The sequence below is a fragment of the Tachysurus vachellii genome, chromosome 23 (genome assembly GCF_030014155.1).
Source record: "Tachysurus vachellii isolate PV-2020 chromosome 23, HZAU_Pvac_v1, whole genome shotgun sequence".
In the NCBI taxonomy this organism is placed as follows: domain Eukaryota; kingdom Metazoa; phylum Chordata; class Actinopteri; order Siluriformes; family Bagridae; genus Tachysurus; species Tachysurus vachellii.
In genome coordinates this window covers 8,686,072-8,703,952 of record NC_083482.1, presented here as the reverse complement: position 1 = coordinate 8,703,952, position 17,881 = coordinate 8,686,072, and the positions used below count along the sequence as shown (strand labels likewise).

The following is a 17,881-nucleotide window of genomic DNA, read 5'->3' as shown; positions in this document are numbered from 1 at the left end:
AAAAACAACACATGGTGGAGCTGGAATGACTGGAACTGAGTGGAATTCACCACAGACCAGGGGATCTGAAGACATTGTAACTGATGTCAGGTAGGTGGAAGAGTTAAACTAGATCTGCAATGTATTGCTTTTCTCTAAATGATCCTGACCTCCTAGTTTCTAACCAAACCAGAAACTACATGTACTTAATCCGCTGTTAGGACAGTCGTGAGGCTCTCGCTCAATAGCAGCAGGTGTCGAACAGACTCCTCTGATTTGTTAGAGGACAAGAAGGAATCAATAAGAAGTAGTTTGAAAAAATGTGGATCGTAAATTCGATCTTTCAGACTGTCACACTAGAGCGCTCCTGATGCAAGCATAGTTGGAGGAAATGTTGCTGGTTGGGGGTTTACTTCAAACTTTACTGTAGTGTTTTTTGTTTTTTTGGTGTGATTACAAAATTGTTTCGTTTTCCCTTCAGCGACACGTCCACACTTCTATGTTTCCAGGCTGTCCACTTGACCTGCCCTTCCCCTCACATTAACTTTCCCTCCCCCTGGTTCACTATTGCTACTCTTTGAGGAAAGTGCTGAGGAAGATGGATGGTCATTATCCCCCCTGACCAACACTAACACTCAGAACCAATAAAGACAGCCTTGCAGAGAGGACATGCTTTCTGTCAGCAAGGCTGCTGCGACACCCTGGGGCCCATGTCATAAAGTCTTTCTGCCAAAAAGAGCAATTTCATCCCAGCAATCAAACTGATCTAAAGACCATATTTTTTTTTTTTTAATATATTTAAGTTCTTTTGGGTGGCTATTTCTGATTAAATTGTCCAAATGCATTAATTATCTCATATTACTGAATTAGAAATGGTGCATTAGAATTTTATTATATTCAATAATTTTTTTTAAATCACTGGAACTCAAAAACAATTATTGTAAGTTGACACTGATCCCAAGGCCAAAGCAACATTGAAGAGTCTCAAGAACAGAAATGTCCTACAGTTGCCTAGACAAAGTCTTGATCTCAATTTTACTGAGAATCTTTAACACAATTTAAAAATTGCAGTCCATAAGCATCACCATGAATCAAATCTGACAAAATGAATGGGCCAACATCACTTTAGCAGTGTGTGAAAAACTGGTACATATGAACCCCAAATGCTTTAAAGCTGTTTGGCTCGACCAAATATGAATGTGTGTGGGTTAAATACTTATGCAAGCAAGATATTTAAGTTTCTCTTTATTTTTTTACAAAAATATTTCCATAAATATATTATTATTATTATTATTATTATTATTATTATTATTATTATTAAGCACCTCTAATTTCCAATATCATACTTGTTAAGATGATAGATAGGATATAGTACGAGCAGCGGTTAAGGCTCTGGGCTACTGATCAGAAGGGAGTGAGTATAAATCCATGCAGCCATAGCTGAATCCTTGCCAAGATCCTAATCTGCTCATTTGTTTCCTGCCTCAACTCACAGTGGACTACTTTTGCTTTGTATTAAAGCATCAGCTAATCAGATAAATGTGTATTTTATATGTTTATATGGTGTATATACTTACTCGGTGTGCATATTATTATATTAGATGTCAATGGACTACGTGTGTGCTTTTACAGGTTTAACTGTACAATGCCCTTGAAAAGCAAATCTATGCAGAACATCTACTATGAACACAGGATGAAAACAGCCAAACAGGATTGGAACTTATTTCTTCTCTTTATCTCTAACTGTCCTGACAAGTTTAGACCTTAAACTTTCGAACTTAATGAAATAATCAATAATAATCAATAATAAAACTTGATGTAGTCTGACTACTTGCGAACTGAAGCTAAAATTATTTTCAAATCAAGTTTATTCACATTTTTAAGGCAGCAGATAAACTTTCATTTTCATGTTGAAATGTTTTACAATGTATATTAAGAAAGCATAAATTTATTGCCCCAAATGTGACTACACTTGCCCATGAATTTGTATTTGTTTAGGATATTTTCTAACCTTGTTATGTGTGATTTTCTAACACACGGAATATCCCGATTTCATTACGCTGTTACGCTAATGGACTCATCAGTTCAGTATCATCATCAATACAATTACACACTCTGTACATATCACAACTGACAAAATAGGTCAAAGAACCAAGTATAATAAACAGTAGAAGTGATTATTTCCCCATTATTTCCTCACTAACAAAGACGTGTCAAGTGAAGAGACTGCGATGAGGCTATCGTTTAATTCCTTGTGTCTTTTACCTTAAGTAAAGAAACAGAGAATAATGCTAATAAACAAAGTGATGTTTCACTTCCTTTGTAAACCTACTAGTAGAGGAACCAGAATGCAATTTTTAAAAACAATTTCTATCTTTTTCGCTTTTGTGGGTAACTTTACCCACAAAAAATGCTGTAAGATAACTCCTTAAGATCGTTTTGGTCATGCTGAATGGTGTTAACTTCCCTAGATGTTTGTAACTTTATGAAATGTTGTTTAAAACCTAACTTTGTGATTGATAGCATTTCCTCAGGCAGAGTCAGAGATTTGGAATGTAAGTTGTAACACAAGCCGAGAGAGACAAAGCATCCCTGCAGTTCTATTTATTCAATCATTCCCATCACCTATCTAGAGAAGCCTTCAACCCATCCATCAGAAAAAAAAACAGAGGTGATTGTAGATTGGAGTCTTCATTAGGCATGGGCGATGGGTAAACAGATGCAAATATTGTGCTAATGGCTATGCTTTCAATGCATTAGCATAGTAATGCATGAAGAGGGTACAGTCATAAATACACATTCAGTACGTAGGTCATTCTATTAAAAACATTAATGCCAGTGAAATAGCTTTTAAAATGTTTCTAATGATTAAAACTACATTTGAATGGATCTACTAGAAAAAAAAAATTATATAATGGTTAAACTTACACTACACTATTTAGTAAAACTTTTAACTTTGAAATGTTGTGTATGACCCTAACAGTCATTTTATAGATGCCACTTTTGAATGTGACAGCTAAAGCTGTGAATTGTGCCCTGACATCTTAATAAATAACCTGTTAAAACATTTGTAGCTTTGTGTTGCAAGGCTCAATTTCTCTCTGATTATTTCCTCCTGTTGTAGAGCTAATTGAAGCCCTCCAGGCTCAAAGCTCTGCGGAGCGAGAGCAGATGGAGCGAATTTCAACACGCTTTTCCCTGTTTATCTCTGAACTGAGGATAGAAGATGAGCTTGAGGACACAGTCGGTGATGAAAACTAGTATCATGTGTCATACCGAACGGGGCCGATATGTCTCCGACCTGCCAGAGAGGCAACATCATGATGCCTCACTGGGGTGATAATTGGTATTTGCAACAATGCCTCATAATGACTAAGTAATGCTCCACTTCAGGTGGCGTTGTCGTACATAAATGAGGTTGCCAGGAGTGATAGATGTGTCAACACCAGCCATATGATACATGAAATCAGAGAAAGTAAACATTAATATGAAGAAAAACATTAATATAAGCTTTTCTCAGGATCTCAAAATTGGGCATTGAATCCTCTGAAATTTGGTTATAGTGATATGGAGAAAATAAACAAGAAAATAAATATGTAATTTTATGGAAAATAGTGAGAGATTAGTAAAGACCTTTCTTCTAAATGAATATAAACTTTATTTTTTTTTTTGAAGCATTGGGGTAGAAGTGGAACATCAACATAGTTCTACTCATATGGACCATCTTGTCTAAAATATACATCTTTCCAATGCAAAGATTTATTTACTTAATTATTTTGTAACTAGTGTCTGTTTCCCAAACTGAATGGGTAATGAAGTCCACGGACCTGAAGAATGCAATAAAAAGTCGAGCAAACTGAAGGTTTTTACATACTGTACATGCCAGCACTGGTGATTGATCATGAAACTTTATATCATTCATCCAAAGGCTTGATCAAAGTCATAGTGGTCTAAATTAGGCAGTTTGTTTATAGATTGGGAACCAGAAGCAACAAAAATGGTCAAAAAACACTGTAGCTCTTAAAATACAGTAAAATGCAGCAAATAGAAACTAGTTGTGGGATCATGCCAGTGTTTCTGGGGACATGAAACCTCATGTGGTAGGTTTCATTAACACACACACACACACACACACACACACACACACACACACACACAGCACACACAGCACACACTACACATATATTGGGCTTAAATCCGAATGCATATACAGATGTTTAAAGCATTGCACAGCTAAAGAAACAGATGTTTGGAGCACTAAACTGGCATAGATATAAATGTTTGGAGCACTAAACTGGTATAGATATAAATGTTTGGAGCAATAGCCTTTTACGTATACAGATGTTTGGAGCACTAAACTGGTATTTATACAGATGTTTGGAGCACTAGACTGGTATATTTACAGATGTTTGGAGCACTAGACTGGTACAGATACAGATGATGGAGAACTAAACTCGTACATATACAAATGTTTAGAGCACTAGACTGGTATATATACAGATGTTTGGATCACTAAACTGGTATATATACAGATGTTTGGATCACTAAACTGGTATATATACAGATGTTTGAAACACTAGACTGGTACACAGATGTTTGGAGCACTAAACTGGTATATATACAGATGTTTGGATCACTAAACTGGTATATATACAGATGTTAGGAGCACTAGACTGGTATATATACAGATGTTTGAAATACTAGACTGGTACAAATGATGGAGAACTAAACTTGTACATATACAGATGTTTAGAGCAATAAACTGGTACATGTACATATGAGTGTAGCACTAAGCTGGGCTGGTATAAATACATATGTTTGGAGCAATAAACAAATACAGATGTTTGGAACACTAAACAGATATAGATGTTTAGAGTACTAAACTTGTACAAATGCAGTTGTCTGGAGCAGTAAACAAATGCAGTACAAATACAGATGTTTGGAGGGCTAAACTGGTATAGATACAGATGTTTAGAGCACTAAACTGGTATAGATACAGATGTTTGGAGCACTAAACCGGGACATATACTGATACAGTAGCATTGTGTTACACTCCTATTATTTTGAAAAATAAGCTTAATATTGTAATTCAGCGGTAAACCAGCTTGTGTAAGGAATTTAATGCACTTACCATATGGAGTGACTGTGACAGAAGTCCAGTGCTGAGATGATCTGTCTGAAAAACTTCCTGGCCTCTTTAGGTGTTAATCTGCCCTTCTTTACCAAGTAGTCGAAAAGCTCACCACCGGACACGTGCTCTAGAACCAAATATCTACAGAAACAGAGGAAAGACTGTTTTAAACTGGTATTGCTTGTGCTTAGGGTTGCATATGGGTCAAAAGCAAAAAAAAAATTTGTTGCATATGGGTCAAAAATGAAAAAAAAAAGCTTTAAACACAACAAAAAAACATATATTGCTATTAGAAAGATCGGGCAATGTATTACAATATATTACTCACAGATATTTCATTCATTCATTCATTCATTTTCTACCGCTTATCCAAACTACCTCGGGTCACCGGGGAGCCTGTGCCTATCTCAGGCGTCATCGGGCATCAAGGCAGGATACACCCTGGACGTTGTGCCAACCCATCGCAGGGCACACACACTCTCATTCACTCACACAATCACACACTAGGGACAATTTTTCCAGAGATGCCAATCAACCTACCATGCATGTCTTTGGACCGGGGGAGGAAACCGGAGTACCCGGAGGAAACCCCAGAGGCACGGGGAGAACATGCAAACTCCACACACGCAAGGCAGAGGCGGGAATCAAACCCCCAACCCTGGAGGTGTGAGGAGAACGTGCTAACCACTAAGCCACCGTGCCCCCCACAGATATTTCACTAGATATGAAAATATTTCCTGTGCAATTTTTTGTTTAAGAACGCGATCAGGAATCCATTCTAAATAAAAGAATCAAAAATGTTATTAACATCTTAAAAAGCATATTCTAGTTAGAAGTGTAGAGTTTGGCAGTTGTGTCACACACATTACACCCATGTGCATATTCAAACAGACGTGCGTGCAGCAGCATACACACGGTCGCACAGCCGCACACAGAAACAGACACACAGATCTGCTGATTTATTAGTCGATTAAAAGATTTTCTCATGCGATTACCTGACAGGGCAATTTAAATTAGGGATGAATTCATACTTGATTTGTGAGCGTAAAAACGTTCTTAGGCAAACATTTTACGGCCGCTTGAGCCATCCATCTGTGTCATCAGAATATTAAGAAAACAAATTTCTTGGCAGTTTCCACGGTGACGCTTTTATCAATTATTGAAAACTGCATTAGGCCTAACCAGTGGAGCGCAAATCCAAGAGAAAGACAGAGCACACCCTCTACTACGACATGCGTCATGAATTCTCACACACACACACATACACAGTTGCAGCCAAACACCCAAGAAAAGTGTGTACTTACAAATATTTCTTATTTTCATACACATCGTGCAACTTCAGTACGTGAGGATGTTCTATGAGCTTCAGGATCGCTATTTCCCGCTCAACCTGCAGAGGAAAAGAGAGAGAAATAAAACGAATGAACCTGCAAGGACAAGTGCACATAGATGAACAAATATTTACATCTTTAAAACGGTAATAAAGCAATAATGACTGTAATACCGTCGGATTCCACTGTGTTTTCGTTAAACGCAACAGCAGAGATGTAGTTCACTGATATTATCCTGTCCAGTCATGTCTAATTAGTGCCTCCAGCACTTTCATTAAGAGGCTGAACATTAATCAGCTCTTGGCAAGGAATAGATAAAAAAACAACACAACAGCAGTGTGAAGTACTGGGTGTGAGTTCTGCATCCAGAGCTAGAGCCATGTGACACACACCATCATACACTCCCTGAGTGTCTGAATGAAGCACATCAGCGTGTAAAGAAACAGTGTTTCAAAGCTGCTCTGAACTTTTCCACATTTCCATTTAAACCCAGAGGCACATAGCGTGTCCACCTACCAGCATGGTGGGGGGAAACGTCAGAACACCAGGAAGAGAAAGCAAGACTCAGGACCCTTTATTATGAGGTGGCCGGTCTACCTGCTGCAAGAATGTGTCATGTACTTTATTAACTAAATATTAAGTAAATATTACTATTTTCTCTTTATATACAGTAGATTCTTTTCCTCTGAATTTTAATGACCACTTCCCAAATCCAAGGTGTTTAAGATATGAGTTTTATTACATCATCATTCTTAATACTGTATCAAGAAATCATCTGCATATACACATCGTTATATAAATTATAAAATAATTACATTGATTATCTTATTATGTGGGAGCACAGTGGCTTAGTGGTTAGCACGTTTGCCTCACACCTCCAGGGTCGGGGTTCGATTCCCGCCTCCGCCTTGTGTGTGTGGAGTTTGCATGTTCTCCCTGTGCCTTGGGGTTTCCTCCGGGTACTCCGGTTTCCTCCCCTGGTCCAAAGACATGCATGGTAGGTTGATTGGCATCTCTGGAAAATTGTCCCTAGTGTGTGATTGTGTGAGTGAATGAGTGTGTGTGTGTGTGCCCTGCGATGGGTTGGCACTCCACACCCAATGACGCCTGAGATAGGCACAGGCTCCCCGTGACCCGAGGTAGTTCGGATAAGCGGTAGAAAATGAATGAATGAATGAATCTTATTATGCTGAGTTTAATATGTTGGCTTGGCCTCCAATCCAGATCTGATCAAGAATCTGTAAGATATGCCGGACAAACCATCCACGAAGACCCCAAACCACATCTTAAAGGACTTAAAGGAGCTGCTGCGAATGTCATGGTGCTGTATGCAACAGCACACCTTCAGAGATGTTCTGGAGGTCATTGCTCGAAGGGTAAGAGCCGTCTTGGTGGCACAGTAGGCCTGTACACAACATTAGGTCTTCATCAAAATTAAAATCTAAATCAGAATCATTCTGAATGGGGAACTTTGTGACAATTCCCACCAAAGTCTAATTCTCACCACTGGAACTAATATTGGTAACTAATGAAAATGACCCTATTGGATCTGATGCTGTTTCACTCTTATTACTGAACACCTGCTCAGTGTCACACAGCAGAAGCAGCATTAAGGCAAGCATCCAGCGTTCATCAACGTTCAGCAAATTTCATTTTCTCTGTCTGTAAAACAAAACTCAGTAAAGCATCAAAGCTCATGATCATTTACACAGTTCCTAATCTGTTCACTTGATCCCAGCAGCAATAAAAGTCATCTACTTTATTGTAAAATAATAACTATATTGCATATACGGTATATGGAGGAAATATGACGGGTGATGCTACGCTTCTGGTATTAGCCATAATGCAATATTTGTACCCAAACATATGCTTTCAATTATTCTTTGTTTGTGGTTTATCATTTTAGATGAAAAAAAAAAGCTACGGAGATAAGCTGCACAAACCCTAGCAAACCCCTCTCAGCATGTGCTGGATTGGAAGTCTCTGTAAAAGTGTACAGAAGCCAAGTGACTCCTCTACACCAGCTGCTCCTTCTCACCTCAGCGCTCTCTCCACACTACATGTTGATACGACTACAGATTCATGTACCTGGGGTTCATATCAGTGTCTGAACAAAGAATGTGCATCTAACAAACATGCCAGCTTATCACACACACACAGCGCAAAGATTACTGTGGCCACACACAAACATGAGCTAGAGGATGTTGAACACTTACAAAAAGCGGTTTGCTATTGTATCAGTGGAGTTAAATTCTGATAAACAACAAGAACCAATGGTTCCATTCTTAAGATTTGTAGAAAGAACATTATTGACATTTACATTATTTACTTAAATCACCATTTATCACCCAAATGAGGATGAGGTTCCCTTCTGAGTATGGTTCCTCTCAAGGTTTCTACATATCATCTCAGGGAGTTTTTCCTTGCCACCGTCGTCTCCGGCTTGCTCGTTAGAGCTAAATGTTAGAGATAAAGAGTAATAATTTGTTGCTGTTTTACGTGACGTGATTACCAACAAAAAAAGAACATATCAATGCAATAAATGTTGAAATTACTAAATCTCAATAGCTGAAAACCTAAAAATAGACTTCAGGTTAAAACATTCGGGTCAAATGTATATCCTGTTCATCTTTACAAGCACTGTGCAAATAAAATTGAATTGAAATGAAATTTCAATGAAATTAAATCTGTATAATCATATTACAATATAGTGCATTTGGTATTCAGTATTAAAAAACAACAAAAATAACTGAATTCCTTTGGGATTGAGATGAAGTGATTGAAAAAAATGCTGATACGATCCACACATACAGACTCAGACACACGCACACAGGCTCACACACACACACACACACACACACAAACCTACAATCATCTCCACAAAGCCATCTCAACCACCTCAGCAAACCGAGTGACAGACTGAGAGGAAATTGTCATTTTATTACCATCAAAGCCTCAATTCTTCAAAGATCTGTCACCCAGACCTCTGTGACAGCGAGAAAAAACTAAATAAATAATGAAACGCTTCCTTTTTTAATCTCTGCTTGACTTGCTGCAATATCAAGCACCAAGTCATGACAATTGCTCCTTTGCATTTGTCTCCCTGCCTTCACTTCTTCTTCCTTAGGAAAACAGAGAGAGACGGCTGGAGTGTGTGAAGAGCTCAAACACATGCTTAGTCAGGATCAGCTGTGTTCTCATGTCTGATTCTACTGTAGCTGCATCCTGGATTATTCTCTTCATTCTGACTAAAATAGTCAGAAAATGTTAGAAATAGGTTTAGGAACTAAATTAAATGTTCAGACTGCTTAAAAACGCCTCAGAAGAACATCATTAGTTGTGGTGAAACTTGTGACTCCAGTGGCATAAGCTAAGTGAGAAGGACAGATAGACGGACGGACGGACGGACAAAAAAAAGGAAGAAAGAAAGAAAGAAAGAAAGAAAGAAAGAAAGAAAGAAAGAAAGAAAAAGAAAAAAAGACGGAAAGAATAAAAAAGAAAGAAAGAAAGGAAGGAAGGAAGGAAGGAAGGAAGGAAGGAAGGAAGGAAGGACCAACGAATGGACAGATGTATGAATGGAGAGATGGATGGAGTAACAAAAAGAAGGATAGGAAAGAAAGAAAGAAAGAAAGAAAGAAAGAAAGAAAGAAAGAAAGAAAGAAAGAAAGAAAGAAAGAAAGGAAGGAAGGACCAATGAATGGACAGAGTTGGAGAGATGGATGGAGTAACGAAAAGAAAGATAGAAAGAAAGAAAGAAAGAAAGCTTGTCATATGACTGAACTGAAACATACTGAATGTTACAAAGCACTGACATTGGAGACTCATTCCATAAACCAGTAAGTGTTCCTGTTTTTCTAGGTTAAATAATTAATTAATTGTTAAGTTTAGTTTGTGTGGATTTGTCCAGCACAATTACACAAAGTTCTGTGTAAGTTACCTCAGAAGTCGCTACAGAAATGTAGCATTTTAGAACAAACGCATAAATCTAATTAAAATCATGCAAAGTTATCTGAGAGACAGGGGCTGCTGTCATTTATACACAAGTCCAGCCACCAGAACACACACACACACACACACACACACACGATCACTTAACCATTAGAATCGCCTTGCCTGTGTTTGTTATATGTAGAGGAGAGAGGCAGCTCTCTGCTTTGTCTCATTACAGCAGAGTGGAAGTGTTCACCTCAGTGCCCTTTCTCATTGGCTTAGCATGTTTAATCATTATCACTAGTGCAACAGCGCCTTGCAAAAGTGATTATCGAGTTATTCATTTCCCTCGAGAACTGGGTTTCAGACTCCTAAAGCCAGAGTTTACCATCGAATTACAAGGTCAAATGACTGCTAGGCACTGACTGGAACGCTACTGGAAGTAATTTGATTTGAACTGATGACATGCATGAGCTGCGGTTCGGATATTCCATTCTCTGCCTGCTTGAACTGCGGAAAAAGAACAATGAATTGCTAATCCAGGATATTGAGAGAATCTGAGTGTGTGTGTGTGTGTGTGTGTGTGTGTGTGTGTGTGTGTGTGTGTGTGTGTCTGTGTGTGTGTGTGTGTGTGTGGATAGTCACTTCACCAATGCTTTGTTCTTGCTTCCTAATAAGAAACTCAATGCCCAGGCTCTTTTTGTGTAGGTTGTAACACAATAGATGTAAACAAGATTTATGATTAATAGATTTAACACCATTACACTCAAGTGCTGTGAGATTGCAGGGAGCTGATGGAAAGCTAATACGGCTAATTGAATGGCTTTTGTAAAGACGGTCAGAGAAAGCAGAGGCCTTGAATAAAGGCAAACAGGGAACTGGAAACATGAAGGCATGATTACAGGAGAGAACGCCCCCACGTTTACCCCTTCCTCTCACTTTTTTTGTTATACTAGGCTAACTGTAATTTTGGTTGTTATTTACTATCATTCACTTTTTATGTCTTGTACTGTGGAAAAATGTATATCCAACAAGCTACGTAACTGTTAATTAAACTAGCTACAGTAGAATTTGTCTCAGGTACACATGAGCAGGATTTCAATAATAGACATGTAAGCGTATTATTTGGCAAGTCAAACCTTTCAAAATATACCATATCAACTAACGTTAGCAAGATTGCTAGCTGTTCTATAGCTACAATTATCCAGGCACTTATAAAAATTCATTCACGGCGCCCATAATGCCCTACAATTTAATGACAACATACAATTTCGCAGCAATCATCTTATATGTTAATGTCAGCATAAAATATGTGGGCTAGCATTTTTTTTTCCAGCAAAGACAGCTCAAAGATAATTAGGAATACAATACATCATTCATGTTTATCTCTTTTTTTTTAATTTTGAACATTCAGCTTTCTAAATCTTTCCTATTTGTATTCAGCAATTTAAACTCTCTCACACTGATTTTTGCCAATGCAGAAACAATGCTTTTAACGGTCACTTCACCTCCTGTCACTGGCTGCGTCCCAAACCGCATACCAGCACACTGCAGAGAATATCTGAACTGTACACTGAAATACTGTGCCTACTGCCACTGCAAACTGGGGTGTACTTTTTTTTTAAAGAAAGACTTTCTATTACTCATTGAAAAAAAAACATTGCTGGACTCTGCTGAAGTGTGTGAATTATTATTATTATTATTATTATTATTATTATTATTATTATTATTATTAGTAGTAGTAGTAGTAGTATTGTTATGAATATTATTATTATTATTATTAATGTATTACTACTATTCTATGTATGAAAAGATACAACCGTAAATGACTGTAAACACGTAAATAATAAGTATTAATAAATATACATATATTGTAGTTTGTAGTTCATTTGTAAAACCAGTTTGTACTCAGAGTCATGTTTACAGGCACAGGGAGTAAAGAGTTTAAAAAGCCCTCCACAGAAGAAGCATTCTGTCTGAAATCGTACAATGAGCTCATATGTAATGCAGTAAATTTACATTCCCCCAATTGTATAAATATAAATGAATTCAATCTGATTGCAGATTTTGTTTTGTTTTAAAATGTGCTCTATATTCCTGAACAAAACGTCTTCTAGTCATGGTCACACCACTGCATTACTGCGCGAGAAGTCATTTTAAATCTGAGTGAGAAATCAGTCAGGTTCAAGCATTAGGTGGCAATTTTTATCCCATTTACAGGATTATTTCAGATCTATACCACTCCTTTCAATTTGCTTGTAAGTTTCAGATTGAGCTCAATCAGATCTGACCAAGATCTATACTGTACATGAAGGCTTATCAATCTGATTGTGTTATCAATCCAAATTCAAACAGATCAATTGCTCAAGTGTAAACATGCTGACCGAGAATTTTTTTTAACTGACAATGTGTAATAAGCCAGTCTATATAATCGTCATCACCTATTCAAGAGGAAGAAAAAAGTTTTATGTTCCTGTGTTTAAATTCTGTGCGATCCAATAAAACTACTAATGTCCGCGTGAACTCTACTGGAAACCGTTTCCTTTTCCACTCGTTTACGCTTAATTTCTTTTGTCTCATTCCATCCAGCTCTTCATCCTTCTACAACACCAACTTACATGCTTTCTCACTTCTCTCATTCTACATGAAGGTACAAAGGAAACATAAGAAAGCGTGAAGGCGGCACATCAGTCCTGCTCCTTTAATAAACAAGGAACCTGTTCTGCTCCTGCAATGCTCCTGGGAGCCACGGTGGCTTTGTAGCTAATTAACTCAAACACATGTGCAAACAGACACTCATGCATTGCAGGGTTGGCTGGGGTTAAACCAGCAGACCTCAGCACATGACTGAGAGCACTATTCTGGCTTAACTAATATCTCCTGAGACATCCGTTACAATGTACATCGCCATCAGTGCAGATTAAACACTGTTCCTCCCCATGGCAATTGCCCAATTCATCTCAGTGGCAAGCTAACAGCTGTGTCTAAAAAGCATACACGATCAGGTGGTCTGAGGGCTTCTGGTGACAGTGCAACAAATGACTGCATTACTGCGATCATGGAGACAGATCTGTGCAAACAGAAAAAGGCGGAATGTTCTATCACAGATATGGATTTTTTTAAGAGTCGAAGCAATATACTTCACATCTTATTGGTAAGCTGGCCAGATAAGTGAAATCGCAAACTTTTCATTTCTGATTCTGCTTTAAAGCTGTAATGTCTCTGTTACAGCTGCAGACGTTTGCAGATTAATGGGTCTCTCAGGTTACATACGTCACTAAGATCTGGTAAACCGCCGATGCTGAGACTTGAACATCATCAAGTCATCATTTTTTAAGCTAAACATCCCAGATTCAATCCTGTCAGTCTCACTCCATCCTCATGTCTGCACCTAGCAGATAACCACATCTTTCAACGATGTAGGTGGGGGTTAGAATGGGTGCTATACACGCACAATTTCAAAACTGACTGGTTGGGAAACAGATTCACTCTTTTTTTAGGCCACTGTATGAGTGTGTACCATGCAGGAGAACAAGGCAAGAACCAAGGACAGGTGCTCTGAGCAAACCGTAAACCGTAGCCAGGTACGATCAACAACAAGAGCACAAGCAAGACACAAAACTGGAACACATACTGCTGGAAAACAGGGTTCTGAAATGTAAAATAAAATTGGCAAGATTTTGCAATGAGACGGACAAACCTGGCTTTATGCAGAGAAACTCATCAAGGGATAACACAAAGCAGGTCAGAATAATAGGTAAAAGACCAGCAACATGACAAGAGAATTAAAAGGACAAAAATCAAAACCGTCATTTGGCAAAACAAACAAAGGCAGATTCCTTGCAGCACTAGGATCTAAACCATGTGCTGAGATGGGGAATATGTGATAAATTAACCCTAGTGGACAAAACAGGCAGCATAAAGCCAGATGACATGAGAAACCCATCTCACATCAAGTCTCACTCTTGCAGATGGAATTTTCTGCCGCACCACGGCATCTTTCCTCAGCAAACACACCGTTGGTCTGGTAAGTCTGCCTTCTTAAACACTGAGTAAGTGCTTTGGGTTGAACAGTACTAAACAGAACCTTATCAAGAGCAAAAGAACAAATACTTTGTCCTGAAAATGTATAAAAAATGGATTAAACTTCTCTTTAAAATAGTAAGGACTGGTTGTAGCATGGTTGTATTATAAGGAACTGAGATTTAAAAACCGATCAAGTTTAAGGTAACTCAGGAGTAACGTTCATCTCTGCCACACAAAACATATGTCTGGTGTATATTTCAAGAGGTCCATGATCTGCTGCTCTGAGATACAGAAACGTTACACATGACCTCGGCACACGATGAAGAGTTACTGACCTGATCTCCTCTGCAAACCTCTTCTAGGTCAATGTCAATACGAATGATGGAGGAATTTCATGAATATAAATGAATGCAGGACAATTTACATAAGAATATTAATTATGTTAATATTTTTCTTTTCATTAAGTGGCTACACTGGAAGACATAATTGTCTTCTGTCGCAATTAAACCATAAAAATTAGTTACTTCGTACTCTGTTTTGACTAAAGGCAGAGATGAATTCTGGAATATAAAGAGCTACAAGTGATTGAATGAAATAATTTTGAGGTGAATCAAGGACTCTCAATCATCTGTGGTCATTTTGGATCTAAGACAATTAAGCACCGCAGCTCTGAATTAACTTACAAAGTACTTTTATGCTTCAGGTCATCAAATTACTCAATACTTTGGGTACACCAGCTAACATTTTAGGTTATCATGCTTCGGTTTTGTCCTCCAAACCAAAGTTTCCTTTTCAGATATGTTTCTAAGTAGAAGTAACCCTACTTTTAATGGTCTAATGCTGTGACATTACATAGAATATTTTTGTACCTACAAATTATTTTTTATTCATATTAACGCAAATATATTCATGAAAAATGTCTTGCAAAGCACTTGAAGCACAAAGGTGGAATAATTACAATGCTACAGAACATACATATAAACACAAAAACAATAAGGCATTCTGTCTCTTCCGTTGACCATAACAATGCTATCCCCACCATACACAATGTGAAACACACCAGGGTTGAAACAAACACCTGGTCGCTATCTTCATGAAACTCAAAGATCGGATCTCTGGACATCATAACAGCTTTCACACTTCACTACTTGTCAGAAGTTCTCAGCTTTCCCACTTAACTCTCAGGAACAGCTCTGGGTCCAGAAAAAGTGTGAAAACAAACAAAGTGTGAATGATACCGAGGTAATTCAGGGCAAAATCTTAGTAAAGTGTGAGAAAACAAGAAGAGAAACATATTTGTAGTAGCTACTGTATCTGTACTTTCGTGTATCAAGCCTATCGCTTTTTTAAAGTGTGCCAAAACTAACAAGCAGAACACCACAGCAGTGAGATCAACAGGGATGCCTCCAACACCAAGTCCAGCCAAATCCAAACACCTTTAAAATATCCAAATATGAAGGAAGCTTCTGAAAAAAATCGATTTCAGACATTTGACCTTGTTGTGACTTTAACGCTGTTTGGATCAATAAGAAATTAAATCATTGTATCTGCTGGTTATTATGATAATGCCATATAGATCCTACAAACATCCAAGCACATTATCACACTATGGAGAATCCTGGCCACACCCACAGACAACCTGAAAACATGCCTCCACAAGGTATTGCCAGCAGACAATAGGATAAAATGAACTACTCTACAAATCATTATCTATGTACCCATCTGCATCCTTTATCTACAGTGGAGTCCCTCAATCCTTTCCACCAGGAAAATTTTCGACAGCGTCCCATGCTGCATGAAAATCGATGGATAAACAGCTTTGTATTGGTCTGCCATTAGCTGAGCACAGTGTTTTGTGATCAATAGCAAATCAACTGCTCTCCAAGCCTCCAGCTCTATTCTAACACATTTATGCCTTTATAGAAGATGCAAATGCAGAGTTTTTCCCCTTCGCTTCTAACCTGCTGTGATTGCATATCATCCTGCACAATATGGAACTTTAACACTGACCTGTCAATATGACTTTAACTAATGGAAGTTGGCTGGCTGCTGCTATGAGTTTTGGGAGTCTGCCTTTAAAAAAAATGAGACCATATACTTCACCTTAGCATAGCTTCAGTAAAGCACTTTCTTCCCAATGGCTGTACCGTTTTCAATCTCTGATCAATACCTATTAATTTTGTCAGATGCTTTTATCCAAAGCAAGTTGCAAGAAAGGTAGAAACCAATTTAAGTCCAGCGCAATGTCTCAAGGTCCCAGATATGGACCTCTGACAATCCTGAAATTAGAATTCACAACCTTGATCACTGAGCTACTGCAGGACCTTTCTTTATTTTATTTTTCACTGCTCCCCCTGAAATTATAGAAATTCTCCATCCGATACCCATAACACTAAGGCTAAACCTGTTCAAGCCAAAGATGAGTAGTGAACCTTTCACCTTCACATTCTGTCAGGGCCTGCATGTCATCATAATCATGGCTCCCAGACGTCCACCACAAATCGATCCAGCTGTCATGGTCAAGCTTCAGTGGACATGTACCACAGTTATAAATCTCTGCTAATGGACCTTTTCTGGACTCGTCTCATCTCCATTCAGGTATAACCGGCAAGGCGGGAAGGTCAAGGGTGACTCCAGGGACCAAATAATAAAGGTAACGCTGTGATTTTATCATCCGCTCCGTGGCTCCTTGGGGCCAAATCCCACTGATAAAATCATCCATTGAAGCAAGCCGAAACAATATCCGCCAGGGGAGAGTCAGTTACAAGCTCTTGTATTGACCTAACCAATAAGCTTCAACTACAGAGAAACATATTTCAAATAGCCCTTTCTTGTGTTTTAGTAAAGGTTTATGTTTAGGCTGTAATTTTTACCCTGTGGGTGATCTGAGGCTATTATCAAGGTCAGGGCATAGACACACGCACACACACACGCACACACACACATGCACACACACACACCTGACTAAAAATGGCTACTGGCTAAAAAGAGAAAAATAATTCAATTGTATTTTGCCTGAAATTCAATTAAACGTAAAGCGATCAATGAAGAAACAACTCCTAACGTTCCTTAATAAAAATGCTATTAATGTACTGTACTTGACGAAAATAAAACCTTAAAGCAGTGTAAAGCATAAGCCAAAGTGACAAAGATTAATATTCTATTAAGGCTGCTCGTATTCTGGTTAATTTAAGTAATCCCTTGTCTCAGCTTCCTAATCAATTTGGTCTGATCAGGGAATTGTTATTTCAATAAATTATCTCCATTGATTCAGGAGGTGTAGAGCATTTAAATCCCATCTTAATTGAAACATGATGTGAGTGTATGTTAAGGGGACAGGATAATTAACTAAAGTATCGTGAGCATAAATCAAACTCGCCACCTGTTGCTTCAGCAACTGCCCAGTGTGCAAATAACTAAACCATTACTCTCCTTCAGTAAACAGCTTGACCATTTTCACACACAAACCACACACAATGTTAGG

The 17,881-nt window shown here is 38.2% G+C and overlaps 1 protein-coding gene across 3 annotated transcripts in view; it reads right to left on the bottom strand.

The window, feature by feature from the left end:
• The window catches only part of brsk2b (BR serine/threonine kinase 2b), a 150,809-nt gene that overhangs the window by 43,870 nt on the left and 89,058 nt on the right, over positions 1-17,881 (bottom strand). For all 3 annotated transcript variants that reach the window (XM_060859301.1, XM_060859299.1, XM_060859300.1), the window contains exons 3-4: positions 6,415-6,500; positions 5,111-5,251 (exon numbers count right to left, since the gene is read on the bottom strand). In XM_060859301.1, coding sequence (XP_060715284.1) covers positions 5,111-5,251; positions 6,415-6,500 — 227 coding nt within the window. The remainder of the gene's footprint in view (positions 1-5,110; positions 5,252-6,414; positions 6,501-17,881) is intronic.